Here is a 16064-nt window from a genome sequence, read left to right as displayed (position 1 = left end):
AATAATTTCTGCTTTCATATTTTCGAACATAAATCTGACCCAGTTATTCAATGTGGCGGCAGCCCAGATAGTTCGAAAATTTCGGAAGCTGTGCAGGAATTCCAATCCCAGTTTCGTCATACTATGCCGTAGTACCCCAGCAACTCAGTCGTGGAGGCCAGCTTCAAACCTTTATACTCTCGATGCTTCATCAACTTCAATGCACGACCAGAGTTAAGCAGCCCCCCCTCTTTCCCTTCAATGCAACCATTCTTGATGCATGCCCACAGCCCCCAGCTGCTGCAGATACCGAAACTAAGTGGCGATGCAGAATTGCTGCAGGCCATTCGGGCGGCAGTCGAGTGTGGAAGGCCCTGTGGAATGCTGTTTCAGTTCTGATCTCTGTTTGCATCATGACGAGTCTATAATTTGCCTAGAAGTTGTCGGCACTGCAACATGTGGGGAAACTACAAAAAAAGGGTGACCACAAACAAAGTGCATTAAGCTCATTCGAACGTTTTTCACGGTCTCGGTGACTGAATTACTGAGATTTTGCAGTTACCCCAGTAGGGTTTCCACAGCTGTGACTTTACACATCATTATTTTTCTTGTGCTTCTGCTCTCCTGCTTGGTTGCCCTGCCCACACAAGATGATGCTCTAGATGCAATTTACCACCCATTACCGTATTTACTAACATAATACTCGCACTCGCGTAATGCTCGCACCCCCAACATTGGGCATCAAAAATTGGAATTTTGTGCCCGCGCTACCAGGCGACGATAGCGTACTCAGGTAGATCATTATAATCATCTTAGGTTATGCTCTTTTTTTTTTTTTTTTTTTTTACCTCCATGATGCTCGTAGTCATTGCCATTTTGCGAGGTGTCTCCGCACTTCGTTGTCATTGTTCCTTCATTCTATTGTGTTACTTGCTTTGTTCACTGTCTATTGTGTTCTTGGTGCTGCATCACGATGGGGCGGTACGCAAGTTATACAGCTGCTTTTAAGCTGAAAGCTTTCGAGTACGGGCTACAGCATAGCAACCACGCTGCCAGCAGGCACTCCGGCGTCAACGAGTTCTGCGTAGTACACTACTGGAGACAGCGATTGCAGTGTCGACACGGACTCGAGTCAAGTCTCTGATCAAGAGTAGAACTGTATGGTCTACTGTGAGCATTATACCACGGAACGCGGGGAGTGATGATGAGGCTGCATGCGGCAAATAAAGTGCTTTAGCAATCTGTGCTTTTGGCGACCCTGTACTTTTATAACAAGGGTAAGTTCTGCTTGAAAGTAATGTTTTGGTTATATTTACAATAGCTGGCTTAAGACTCACACCGGTTTAAATTTGCTTTTAGCGCTCCAAAACATTTGCTCAAAAATTTTCCCCGCATAATTATCGCATCCCCCAACTTAGCATCAATTTTCTGCGACAAAAAGTGCGAGCATTATGAGAGTACAGTCAAACACGGATATACCGAACCCAGATATATCGAATTTTGGTTATATCGAACTCACGGAATATCCCCTTGAAAATCCCATGTAAAAGTATAGGAAAGCCGCGTCATATATCGAATTCAATTTCACTAGTCGTTCGATATATCGTACTCCGCACCACGCACTGGAAAGTGTGCCTTTGCCAAAGACGATCGCATCACCCTCGGCCATTTGCCGCGTGACGTTTTCAAGCCACACGCGGAAGTAATGAGAGGGGACAGTTCGGCTAGGGCAGCGCCGCGCCCATTCCCTAAAGGCGCGCACATTTGCGGTTATCGTTTCCCGCGCGCCAGCACGTGACATTTGCAAGCCCTGCGCGTGAATGAACCAGAGAACCGGTGGGAACGAGACGGGAAAAATGCGACAGAGCGAAGCGCAAGGGTGTGCCCATTCTTTTGCCGAGCTATCTCTCTCCTTCCTCTTTCCCGGCCTTCGTTCACAGTAGCACGCACTACGCATGCGCCAAGCCAGCTCAGCCCGTTTTCGGACAGAACGTCGGACGCTTTCTCCAGTGTGTTGTGAACCCTCTGCGCGCGGCAGCTGACTGGCTATCGTGCCTGCGGAAATTAAGAAGCGGCAGATCTTTTTTTTTTTTTTGCGAGAGTCATCTATTTTTATTGTTGTGCTGTACGCGCGGCGTAGCGTAAGATATGACGTCACAAAGCGATTTTTTTATTATTTTTTTTTTTTTGTGGGAGTTGTTTATCCTTGCATGTATGGGTCAATGAAAGCACGCAGTCAGCTGCGATCATGACACCGGCTTTTAGCATTTTTCGCTTCAAACAGCATTTGCGGTTACTGCATCACGCTTTGCAATAATTTTGTGGCAGTGGATACGCCCGCCCCAAGCACGGCGTGATAAATCAAACCAGGCTTGTGCAATCAAGCCATCACGGGCAGTCTGCCAAGTTTGCTCCCCGCTGCAGCAGGAGCTATCAAAAGATAAACACGCAGCATCTTGGCACACTGCCAAGAAATGAGCTGTCGATGAGATGACCAAAACGGAGTGCGACATGCAAGCGAAAACACTCGCGATTTCTGCCACGGCGACACAGAAACCTTGTTTTGAGCTGCCGCATTGGCTTGAACGCCAGAGGGATGCAGTTCTAACAAATTAGAAATTTTTTGCTCTGTCGCTGCCACTCGTCACTGAGATCGCTTAATCGCTTGCATGTGAGCGAGCTGGCCTTAAAGCTTTTTTTTTTCCAAATTCTCGAGTGCAAAAGTGGAGGGTGGGTTCATTATGTGAGTGAGTTGATTATGCGACAAATACGGTATCGTTTTTTCGCATCGTAAGTGCTGTCCCAAGCCGATTTCTGTATATCGAATTATCGATATATCAAACTATTTCGCCATCCCCTTCGAGTTCGATATATCCGGGTTCGACTATAAATACGGTACCTATTTCCTGCACCTTCCTCAGTAAAAGCCACACAGTTAGTACTTTTGTGCACCGTTGTCCAATTTTGACCACTAGCTCCAGAACACAAGTCTCGTAAAATTCCTAACAAAGGCACCAGTGGCTGTACAGTCTAAACATTGTTTTAGCAAACAGCTAAAAAAAAAAAAAAAAAGAAACTTGAAATAGTTTATTACAGCCAAAATTCATAGAATAAAATTTCCCCACAAACCCATGCAAGAGAAGCGCAATTTTGTCACTGGAGATACAGCAAATGGGAGAGACCTCCAAAAATTATCAGCGTCGTTTCAAAGCCACTTGCAACAAATGTAAACTAGCGATGGACCCTAGGTAAGTCGACTTCCCCACATAGCATCACCACCATGCAATGGCCACAGATTAAGCACGAGCTAGGGTGGCTTCCTGCATTACAGCGGTGTAGTGTGAAAAATGGGACACCTCCATGACAGCCGATGTGGGCACAAGGTGGCTGACGGGAGGCTACAATCAGACATCACACTATGTACCTCCTAGCCACTGTCAACAGGTGTGTTTGATTTGGCTGCACTTTTTGCACCAGGTCAAGTGCAGCCCCACCAGTCATTCGATGGTGCGCCCCAACACAGCTTTGCAAATTGGCCCTTTTGTCTGCCCCGAAACCACACAGCTGTCGAGGCTACGATCTGGCCTGCGACTAGCAGTAGGGGATGTTACCCCTAAGGGTTACAAGTGGCCATCTACGGCCAGTAGGGAACCACTCACCTCCCGGCAATTTGAATGTGCTTATGCGATGGGTGCCGCGCCATGGACGCCAGCACCACGTCCAGGGCCAGGCGTGGGTGTGCGCAGGCCTCGTAGCGGAACACATGGAACAGGTCATTGAGCACCTTTTGCAGCAGGACGCGGCGAGTTTGGTACGCTTGAGCCGACACCAACACCTGCTCCTCGGTCGCGTCCCCAGACACCTGCGTGGGGGCAAAACTCGCCACCTTCACGAGCGTGCCAACGAGTTTCACGAAGCTCTAACATGCAGGTATTCACAACTTTCACAGGTTATCGGGGGCGCCACTAGGAGTGCAATCGAGCTGCCCGAGAGATGATGTGGCGTGCTGCACCGCACTATGCTTCCTGAAGCGGCACTAAACCGTTTGTGCGAGCACGCTGCTTTCGGCAAAGACAACTCTCAATTCAGGCCGGGATGTGTGCTCTGGCATGAACGTTTGCCCGGTATCGTCTGTTACCATATGAGCCCAGCGTGTGTAGGGATCCCAGATGTGATCCCATTATGCAGGTGTGCCTTGTCTGGTATGCGAAATATTTCGCTCTACTGACAGCGTGGGCCAGCAGGCTCCAACTGCGCCAAGAAAGGTATAAAGCAAGCGCTCAGAGCAAGCAAGGATGCAGAGAGAGTTTTCAGCACTATCTCTTTAACGGGGCCTGGCAGACTTTAGTTTTCAAGATTTCACAGAGCTCATTCACTCACTTCGTACGTATATGCTGAGTATGCAGCCAGTAGCCCCATTTTCCACCTCACTTCAGCACATACGCCATTGCGTACGACTGCATAGACAAGCAAAAAAATAATAAGAGCAGGCTTGTGGTCCAAGCACAACAAGGCATTACTGCAAAGTAGCAGGGACGGCCTACAGTGCACATTTGAGGCCCACAGAGTACTTTTGTTTTGCAACATGAACAATAGGCGACGACTTTGACAGACGTAAACTGCATACAAGCCCTCGTAAAATATTTTGCAGCAGCCGTAACTTGACGAGCAAAGTAGCTCCAGCTTTAAAGATAAGCCGAAGCCGCTACCTTGGTGCCACAAATCCTACCAGGTGCTGCGTAAGCTGCGCACAATAGCTCCAGATCTAATCCACAGTATGAATTTGGTGCGCATCCGGCAACTAATGTTTGCAAGCATTGCACACAAAAAGTTGTGTGGGAAACAAGGACTTCCATTTCTTAAAAAAGTGCCTGCACGCTTAAACAGTTGCTATTGAAGAATGTTGCCATCTGGGGAGGTTTACAGTAAAACCGCATTGATTCAACATCACTGAGGCCGCAAAAAAAGTCCTAATTAACTGAACAGAGCAAGAAGAAAAAAAAAATCAAGCCCAGGAAAAACATTTCATTGCGAGAACATGTGTGCATATCCCCCTGCTTCCACTAAAAGCTGCCATATCTTTGGTGGAGCTACGTTGCTGTTGTTGCCAGTGTAGCCGATGGCTCTTCCTTTTCTTCTGAGAAATTCTATTTGGCTCGTGAGAAAAATAAAGATTTTTTTCTGACTGCACATACAAATACAAGCATGTCTCAAATTCTTTGCCTCAATATATTGCAAAAGCGCTTGCACAGCTGAGCACAAATTTACGTTAGGGGCTAAAGTAATCAGTCCTAGGTACTGTGCAAAAATAAGGTGTACTGCTTGCTTTGTGTTGGCAAATTTCCCATCACATATAAAAAATTTCATTGCAAAATGAAAAGTGGTCACGGGACCTCAGTTACTGTCCTTACCTGAACATACACATACAATGCAGTCCACTTATAGCAATATCTAGAAAATCAAAACTTTTGATCCTTATAACCGATGTCCATTATTTTTAACCTTAAAAACAGCCTGCCAATATCACCCACACACATCCCGGTTTGCACACGTCATTATTGTTAACAGCAGGCATTGTAGAATGGCCGTTGCACAAAAAACATTTGTGACTCTAACTAAATTTGTACATCACAAGTTAGGTGCACTAAAGAAATCTGATGTCAGCTGCAACTTCACTACCATGCAGTGTGTGCATAAAGAAGCTGCCGCACGTACACAGTAGTAGATCACCCTTCTGGACAGCAGTGCTCCCGATTTTGCAGGACTGTCGATATCGTTGACTGCACTAATTTGTACTTTTCCACCTACTTTGAATACTTGTCGCAAATCTGCACATATTCATTGATTGGTCGCAAGAGACATGGTTATGCGATTCGTCACCGCCATAAACCCCAGCACAGCTTAAGAACACTCCACGAATGCGCTTCGGCGTGGTCAAAAAGTCTGTCACTGTCAGTGCCGCCACCTTTTTTATTATTATTATTACTCCTTTCTTTCTTTTTCTCCTGACCACATCATCCCAATTAACCAATCCCAACGGTTACAATGCCTGCGCACCTAGTGCCATCTTTCGCGTCAACTTGCCTTGCAAAGCCTCCGGGACTGGCGCCCACAGAAGCGGCCATCGCCGATCACAGATGCTGCGAGCGTGCGCGAAAATTCTGTTAGCTCTCGACGGTGTTTCACCAGCAAATTTGAGGATTTTGCAGCAGTGCGGCTATAAAACATCACTCAGGAGTCACTGATTCGGCCATAGTGATCAATATGCGGGATATGATAATGTATCACTAGTATATGTATGATTTATTGTTCCATAGGAACAATGCACATTCTGATGATTTTAACAGTGCTTACCTTTAAAACCAACGTGTTGTTATAAGTGGACTACACTATATTACAGTTTAGCCCTTTGCTGTCGCTACGCGCAAGATGCAAACAAAATGCAAAATGTGTTAAAAGTCCACTGTGATCGAAATAACAGTGCAGAAGCTCAGCAGAAGACAGCGGACAAAGCCGGATACAGTTCGCCAGTACCATCTCTCGGACGGTACCGGAAGTGGTCACATGGCGGTGACACAACATGTGAAAGTTGCGAATACCACTACACATAACAAACGTCCCTATCAGCCGGCTACATTCAGTCAGGGACAAAGGTCTATCCCTCTAATCTTCCTTGTCCTACATCAAGCTGGGGCCACCCAGCTAGTAGAGCAAATATTAGGATCCAATAGCGGCCCAGCCACATTTAAGTCCTAAGGAAATCTTTATATCAGAACTAAAACTTTGGAACAACCCTGGAGCCAAACAGGTTATGAGAGTCACCCGGAATGGTGTGTCAGTGATGGCATCTGAGTGCAGTCATCTGTAGTCATGAAAGCACTCCCATAAAAAAAGTCATTAAAATAAACATTTTACTCACGCTGGCACTGTCTGCGTATAAGTTAGGTGAAGCGTGCTTCTCTAAAACCTGCTAAACAAACATGTTCAGAAGGACCAGTTGTTGATGCTCTGCACTGTGATAAGTGCTTTTCATATTTCTACTCACGTTACACCGTGCTTGGCAAATGAAGGAGCGAACTTTGATTTCACATCTTCTAAAAGAATTTGACCCTGTCGTAATTGGTCTAAGTAATGCCAGAACAGATGGTTTCTACTGCTCTCTTGTCCAGTGACAGCATGCGTACATTTCCGACACACATATACAGGCAAGTCCCTCGATCATGAATAATCATGAATGATGAGTGTATGGATCATGGACTCATCTGCATGTGCCAGGAAAGACTGGTGCTGCTTACAAACAAACTGTGCCAGAAGCACAAAATGTCAGTGCATCACACTTTGAAATCCCTAAAAGCAACAATTCCAACCCCAGAAACAGAATGTGCGACTGCATAAGAATACTTGAATTACAGCTTGATTCCTGAATTTCATTCAGTACAGTTTTATAATACTATCACCAGTACAAAACTGACGAACGCTGGTGGGAACACGCAAAGCTCCAACAAATCAGTGAAAAGTGGCGAAAGACTTCAATGTTATAGTAATTATAAAATAATGCACAGCAATAGTAAAATCAAAGCCATAGATATGAAGCTTGGCGTAAGTAATGCAAGAAGTTGTAGTTACAGAAAGGCTGAAATTTGCCTAAAATATTTGTACAGCACACACAAATTTGAAATTTTTCTTTTTAGTTATTCTCTTATTACTTTTTACTTGATTCCTTACTCTTTTTACTACAGGTGCGCGAATATTATAGATTTCAAATACGAGTCGAATATGTTTGTTATTCGATTCTTATTCAAAAACTGATATTCAGAATTTACAAACATTCGAAAATTGCCAAATACACCAAACGTTTTCTCCGCAGTTTCGCCGCTTTGCTTGCTTCACTGCAACGCTTGACCACGTGGACTTGCAGTGCCAGGAAGGCCCCTCTTCACGGAACAGCCTCTTCGCAGTTTGGGGATGCTTCACTGCAATGCCTGGCCACGTTAACTGCGCATTGAAGCATCCCCAAAACGCGGAGAACGCGAAGAGGCTGTTTCGTGAAAAGGGGATCATGCAAAGCCCACCAGGCAAGGCATAAGCAAGAAAGTGCACATTTTGGTAAAGGCATACTGATAACAGAACCCAAACAAAGAATGCTTACAAATTAGAAACGATACCTGCGCAAGCGTCACAGGTTAGAGCAGAAAAAAATAATTCCTTTTAACCCAAACAAGCAGGTGCTCCTGCAAAGGGCTGAGCAATAAAATTTGGTCATACAGGTGCCCCCAAATATATAAAACTCGAAGGGAATCGCAAAATAGTTCAATACACTGGTAATTCAGTATATAGAACATGACGGAAATAGGTTTTCTGTAACCAAGAAAGATGGATATGGTGCATCGACATTTCCTGCAACAATATGCTGCCTGACGGCACACTTCTCGCTGTGAATGCGGCCACCAACACGACATATAGGCCCGCACCCTAAAGCGCTCCCCCAACGCCGAGCACCACATGTCGAAAATGGGGGAGGGGAGGTACCAACATGTGCCCCTCCGGGGACACCAGGATCGGAAGACTTACAGTGGTGTTGGAATCAAAGTTGCACCAAATGATGCTTTGGAAAATGCCACCATTGATTATGAGAAATCTGATTTTATAACTGAGACACTACAATTGTAATGGTATCGCAATTAAACTGGCACAGTTCTTTCTGCATTGCCTTCAGCAACTAAGAAGGCCATGCGTGAGCTGCCGCAAGTGTTCGGCAACCCACACGCTAGCAGTTTAACGGCATCAGTGCTGTCAGAAAACTCTCAGTGGATCTGGCTCCATGAGCGAAAGTGATCCTCGGAGCACCATTAGGAGAAGGGCCCTTTGCAGGGGCCACAGAGTGCAGTTCGATACAGTCGAACCCAAACATATTGAACTCGAAGGGGATCGTAAAATAGTTCGATATATCGATAATTCGATATACAGAAATCGGCTTGAGACACTACTTGCGATTGCGAAAAATGATACGGTATTTGTCGCGTAGTCAACCAAGTCGCATAATGAACCCACTCCCCATATTTGCCCCCAAGAATAAAAAAAAAAAAAAGTGTTCGGTGGCGCATTCCTTCGTTTCGACCGTCGCATCCACAGATCATTTATTGACAGCGTGCCAAGATGCTGTGCAGCGATAACGCCACAACGTGTTTATCTTTTAACTACCCTTTTCATAGATCCTGCGGTGGCAGGGAGTGAACTTGGCAGAGTGCCCATGTGATGGCTTGATTGCACAAGCCTGGCTCAATTTATCGTGCCGCACTTGGGGTGGGGCGGATGTAGTCAACTGCTACAAAATCATTGGCAAGCGTGATAGCTGCAAATGCTGCTTGGAATAGACAATGCTAAATGCCGGTGGCATGACCACAGCCGACCGCATGCTTTCGTTGATTCATAGATGCAAGAATGAACGACTCTCGCAAAAAAAAAAAAAAAAAAAAAACTGCAGCCGCCATAGCTTACGCTGTGATGCACGTTCAGCCCGACAAGAACAGCTCTCGCAAAAAAAAAATGAAACTGCCGCTAACCTCCATAGCCGCCATAGCATACATTCAGCCCAACGGCAAAAATAAACGACTCTCACAAAAAAAAAAAAAAAAAAAAAAAAAAAAAAAAAAAAAAAAAAAAAAAGATGTGCCATTTTTTAGCGTCCGTGGCCGCCGTAGCTTACACGCTTTCAGCACGACGACACGAGAAGCTCATCGCACGCCAGCCGCCGTGCGCAGAGCATTCACAACACACTGCAGAAGCATCTGCCACGGGCTGAGCTGGCTTGTCTGCGCATGCGTAGTGCGCGCTGCTGCAAACGGGACCGGGAAAGAGAGAGGAAGGGGAGAGATAAAGCTCAGAAGAGTGGGCACACCCTTGCGCTTCGCTCTATCGCGTTTTTCCCCTCTCCCGAACACCACGGCTGCATTGGTTCCCTCTCGTTCCTTCACACACAAGACTTGCAAACGTCACATGCTAGTGTGGCAGCGATCACTGCAGATGCGCGCGCCTTTGGGGGAAGGGCGCGGCTATAGTGCTCTAGAAGATTGGGCAGTGTGTCGACCGCGCCGCGAAATGCATGGGAGCGGGGGGCCGCTTTTGCGATGACGGAGGCGCCGCAGCGCAGAGGGCGCCACCAGCAACTGGTGTGTCAGCCGTCCGGGCGTCCGCGTATGCGCGCTGTGCAGCAGGGTGGATACCGCGCGCACTGTACGTTCTTGTTTGCTTGTGCGTCGTCTCGAGCTGTTCGCGACAAGATTTTATAAATATGCCGGTTAATGGGGCTCAGTACTGTTAGCAATCAACTAATTTATTTTCCCTTTTGGCCGTCGGCAACACCTCGCGGAAGCAACATGACAGGAGCTGGGCTCCAAGAAAACAGCTTGGAGAGGACATACAAATTCAGGCTAGCACACCACGCTTCACTCGCCGTACAGCTTGCTTTAGCATTCCTGAAGCACCTAATTGACGTTCAGAAAAGCACTCGTTTTGAAAAGAGGGCCGTGTGGAGACAGGACGTATGAAGAAGTCGAACATGCAACATGCGCATTCGAGCGCTGACTAAAGCTGGCCACAATAACCCCATTATCAAAACAGTCAAAAATGGTATATTCCGTTGTTTCAAGCGCAGACTATGCCGACTACAGTAAGTCACCTGAAGCCACAAGAAAAGTCGGCATTCAGTTTGAATGAAATCAATATGGACTACCCCGCATAGAGGTAGAGACTACACTACGAACGAACGACACTACACCAGGTAAACGGCTACTAAATAACTAAGCACAGTGGGTCAGGAAAGGTGGAAGAAGTGGGAAGTAAAGGATGCACAGAAAAAAAGAAAAGAAACGTGTCGCCTACAAGGGAGGGAGAAAGAAGCGAAAAGAGCGACCGCGAATGTGAACAAAGGTTTGGAATTGTCGTGCGGCGCAGCAAACGCCCGATGGAGAAGAAAGCAGGCAGCTGAAGACAAAGAAAAATATAGAAATATGACAGGCAATAAAAAAAGGGAAACAATCGAGCTTAAGAACCAAATGGAGGCCTTGGAATTAAGAAGAAAGCAGTGCACAAAAAGGCTGCAATCGAACGCGTAGATATAAGCGTCGAAATTTAAGTCAACAACTTTGTAAAACTGTACACTAATATATAAGAACAAACCATTTTATTTTCTTTCCATAAGTTGGAACATAGTTGTAACGGGTAGCTTTAAATACCGAGAGATGCGCGCTATACTTAAGACATTTAATTTGACAATGACTTAATTGTTCCAGAAAATGTTTTCATTCTAGGTAGTTTTTATTCTGCGTGCCCAAGCAACCGGTACTATATAAGTCAAATTGACCCCAGAAGATTGCTCTAGTCCTGTTTTGGTGCACATATAAAATGAAAAAAGAAAAAAAGAATAGCTTTGAAAAAGAAAGAACGATGGAAAATAGAGGACGCAGAGGCTATAGTGTACGCCTAATTCGCTTCCGCTACATAATCGTTCAGCGAAAGAGAGGTTGTGAGGCCGGCACGGTTGTTCGCCACGAACAAAAACTGCGCCATAGGCTCCAGGCTATAGTCGCAATTTACCCAAAAATTTGGCTCGGGTGTACGATCCTTTTGGAAGCCTTTGCACTTCAGATTTTGCAACCTTCATCTAAAATGTGGAGGTTTAAAAATTTTACCTACTTAGAGCACCAGAAAGCTCACACTTGAAGTAATGAAATTTCATGTGTTTTTGCGGCTTCGCTCTTTGTGAAGTAAGCGAACCATGGCAAGAGTTCTCAAAGGGAAAAGAATTGAATTCTCCTGGAAGTATTCCACGTGTAATATCAACCTTGTTAACAATTATAGCCTGATTAGTTCTGCAAAGATTACCCGCGGCAAGTAGCCTGATTATAGTCCGGCAAGCAGTAGTTGGTGAGTATATCCAGTCGATTATTAACATTTCATACCACACACTCGAAGAATAAACACGCATTAGTGTCCGCATCTGAATTCGGCCTTATATTAATTGCATGCGCATTTGGTGCCCGTCACCGTTTTCGCATTTTTCGTTTTCTTGCGGTGCGCGCCAAAAACTGCATCATATCTGCCAATACGATGCGCAATTATTAGTGTTTTTTTTTTTTGCTCTGTACCATTTGATGTCAGTAAAGCATCCGCTCTCAAGTGCCCACTATGAACGTAATCCCTCGTATACGTATGTGCAAGTTTTAGTTTTTCATATTTTATCTGAAGTATTGCCCTAACTGTACTTGACATTTTTTAAATCTAAACAGCTGGTTCCCCCTTTGGTCAGCGGCACGTAAACAGATGTCCGCGATATATGTATTTCTTAATCACGAACAGAGAATAAATGATTAAGTCGCGTATATTTTCCTTTTTTTCTTTTTGCCGCTAATACCACAGTGTTTTATATTAGAACGGAAATAAATAAATGTGTTTTGCTCGCACACTGTATTTGTAATTTCTATAAGCGGTGATTAGGGCACATAAAGAACGCCTATTAAAGAGATATATTACAAATTACTGACGATTTAAGATAAACGTTATGTATTAATAAGCACAAGCTACAAAATGTAAGCAGGTATTCGTAAATAAGGTTCGTAAAAAAATAAGCTGTTCCTAAGAGACCTTACGAAGCACAAGCTTTGATTCGCATGTATACTGTTTTTCTCCACGTGCTTATAGCGCTCCTCGGCAGTAGCCTTTATTCCCTTAATGGAAGGACGAATGCAAAACACCACGCTTCGTTGAAAACATTAAGTACAAGCTCATCTGGACGATTTATGGCTGTCCGCAGGAAGAAATGTTGAAAGAGTTTGAAATAGCGATTCAAACATCGCGCGCTGCTCCGTAGGACTGCCCAAGCGAGCACGGCATCTCCAGATTAACGAAATAGAATGGCAGGGATTAGTTTAAGCACTTGTAATAAGTAGCCCCTTTATTAAATATCGCCCCATTTGCGTAGCGTGTCAAAATAGCTCCAAAAAGAACCGCGCCCCTCCTCTGTACCCCCGCTATCCCCGCGGCCGCTACGCGTCGAGCGGCGAACGTGGCACCCCTGTTGCACGTCGCGCCCTCTCGCGGGAGTCGGTTCCTGTCATCGCAAAAGCGGCCCGCTCTCCGGCGCCGGTCGTCACACTGCCCAATATTCTAGAGCACTATAGCGCGGCGCTGCCCTAGACCAGCCGTCGCCGAACTATGCCCTCTCATTCCTTCCGCGCGTGGCTTGAAAACGTCTCGCGGCAAACGGCCGAGGGTGATGCGATTGTCTTTGGGGGAGGCGCACCGTCCAAAGCGTGGTGCGGAGTTCGATATATCGAACGACCAGTGAAATTGAGTTCGATATAAGACGCAGCTGTCCTATACTTTTATATGGGATTTTCAAGGGGATATTCCGCGAGTTCAATATAACCAAAATTCGAAATATCCGGGTTCAATATATCCGGATTCGACTGTATATCAAATGTTTCATCGAACTGGAGTTCGATAAACGCGAACAACACCGCTATACTTTTGCGTGGGATCATCAAGGGGACATTCAGGCAGTTCGATATTAAGCCATAACTCTACATATCCTGTATTACCGCACACTGACTCTTGACATGCCCTGCTACACTGGCCTTTTCTTGGAATAAACTGTTTTTGCTACAGTGCTCTGGAAGACTGGATAGTGCGGCGGCCGCACAGTGAATGAGCAAAGGGCTGCTTTTGCAATGATGTGAGCACCACAAGCAATATATGCATGATGGATGCATTACGACTTTGACCCTGAGTTACCACAACTAGAGCCCAGAGAAAGCTATTGCGGTTGCTGTATGAAAATACTGCGCAAACAACAATGTAGGCACTGACAAAGATAGAGATCAACCCAATCAGTTTTGCTAATCATGACCAAAATTTTGTGACATTAGTTTGTTGGAATCCTGTACAAAAGACACGAAAAAAAAAAAAGATCTGTCCAATAATTCTTGTGATTGCTACTAATAAGCAAATTAGTAATATATACGTGCACATTCCTGCTTGAAGCCATCGTCCTAAAATTGTCATGAAAACAGATCACAAGGATCCTTTGGAGCAATTCTAAGGATTTACTGAGAGCATACTGAGACCAATCAGACAAGGTGAGGACTTGTTGGGAATCAGTAGAGATCGTCCACAGGACAACACAAAATCCAAAGAAATAGGTTCTCATGATGCCGTGAGGATGTAGTTTAATTTTCAAGGTTGCTTTTTTCTCGCACCATGAAAAAAAAACTGTAATAAAAATGACTGGCTAAAGATTAGAGATGTATTAAAGATCAATGTTGATTTAAGATAAAAGTTCAGTAATGCACTGGTAAGTACAAGCTGCAAGCAAAGGTGTTCATAACGAGCAAGCATGAGCTGCAACTCACAAGCATGCTTTTTATCCTCTGCATTTATTTCTGTGAACTGGATTGAATTGCACTTCTCGGCTGCAGCTTTCATTTTTCCGCAGAAAGGAAGGCCTGCCAAGCACTAAGCTTTGTCAAAGAGCATGCCTCCAGACATCTGATCTGGGAGCTTTGTAGCTGCACGCCAGCGGCATGCAGTATTTTGGCACAATGCCAAGGTCTGTGCTGTGGACAGTGCCTACACTGAGTGCATTTAATTATCACTCCCGGACTGTCCGGGACTACTTGCTGACAGCTGTCTGTGTTCGATTTTCCTCGGGCAGCCCACCAGTAAGGCTCCTGGGCTGGCGGCCATTTTGAGTTAGACCCCAAGCGCATTCTGAGCACTTTTCATGTTCCTGCATACGTTATCATGCGCCAATCAATGACACAATCTCTCTAAACAGCTGTGAGACGTTTGAATATTGAGTCCTCACTTAAGTCTTGAATTTCACTACACACGGAAGCGTCCAGAATCCCGAGCACGGATTGCTTTTTCGTGCTGCCCAGAAGTTCTTTACCTGTTTCGCTATCTTTCTAGCGCGCAGTTTCTGAAAGTGTCACAAGCGAACCGCTTTGTGCCGGAACACCTAAAGCTTGTTGCAAATGCTTCTGCAAACTATTTCTCCTGCTTTCGAGCGCAGTGAGTTAGGCCTTTGGAAAAACTTTGTGAGCAGCGATGGCAAGAAAACCCTGCCAAACAGAGGTCTGCAAAACGCTTCCATTCAGACATGTCACACTCAGTTCGCCAAGGTGACCAATTGATTTGCGCCTCTGTTGTCTATCCTTAGTATTACATGTACGCCAAAAAATAAACGTGTGCGCGGCGTCACTGTGAAAGAAACGAGTCGTGGTGACTGATGGTTGGCAAGAGCAAACGTTGGAGGGAGCTGGCAAGGTCATGTGACCATCACGCTGCTTCCTGTCAGAGCAGAAACCAAGACCTGTCAGCAAGAGACTGGAAAATCGAATGCACCCACTGATGGTGCGAAACTGAGAAACGAGCGAGGACATGAAAACTAATACTCTAAAATGGGCTTCAACAAACAAAGTACTGTGCCTGGTCCGTACGCGTAGCAAGAAGTGGGACAAATGTAGTGGGGGAGAGGGAGGGGCGTCATTTTATTGGGAGCTCATGAAATCCACAAATGCAGCTCATGGAACCTAGTTTGATTTGACTGGCTTTGGTTTGTGAGGTTTAACGTCCCAAAGTGACTGAGGCTATGAGAGAAGATCTAGTGCAGGGCTCCAGAAATTTCGACCACCTGAGGTCCTTCAATGTGCGCCGACGTCGCACAGCACATGGACGCCTCGCTTTTCGATGGAGGTGAAAAGGAACCCAGTTTGAGAACCCCTGTTCTAGAGCTCTATAATTTTGCTAAGACACAGCCGTCTCAGATATGTCTGTCAAAACAGCGAGCATTGCTCTGCAATTTTGAGATGCTTGGCTGTTAACTTTCCTGTCTGCGAGAAAAAGAGTGGTTTTTGGGTGGTGTCATTAATATTTTTTTTTCTTTAACAAAACTTGCTTGGTACAGGAGTGTCTAGTATCAAATTGTAGAGGAGGAATTCCTCTTCTCAATGGTATTAGTGACAACACATATTTATTGAATAAGCGATGCAAAAAAGAACTATCAGCAAAAAATTGTAGGTAACAAA

At 45.4% G+C, this 16064-nt stretch overlaps 1 protein-coding gene across 2 annotated transcripts in view; it reads right to left on the bottom strand.

Moving 5' to 3' along the window:
- Positions 1–16064, bottom strand: part of LOC146183186 (protein zer-1 homolog) — a 103540-nt gene that overhangs the window by 55987 nt on the left and 31489 nt on the right. For both annotated transcript variants that reach the window (XM_084609074.1, XM_084609073.1), the window contains exon 7: positions 3639–3841. In XM_084609074.1, the coding sequence (XP_084465200.1) occupies positions 3639–3841 (203 nt within the window). The remainder of the gene's footprint in view (positions 1–3638; positions 3842–16064) is intronic.

Source organism: Amblyomma maculatum, chromosome 7 (genome assembly GCF_055883805.1).
Source record: "Amblyomma maculatum isolate TAMU_Amacu chromosome 7, ASM5588380v1, whole genome shotgun sequence".
Lineage (NCBI taxonomy): Eukaryota > Metazoa > Arthropoda > Arachnida > Ixodida > Ixodidae > Amblyomma > Amblyomma maculatum.
Note: the sequence above shows the minus strand (reverse complement) of the source record. Positions and strands in the feature narration are given on the sequence as shown.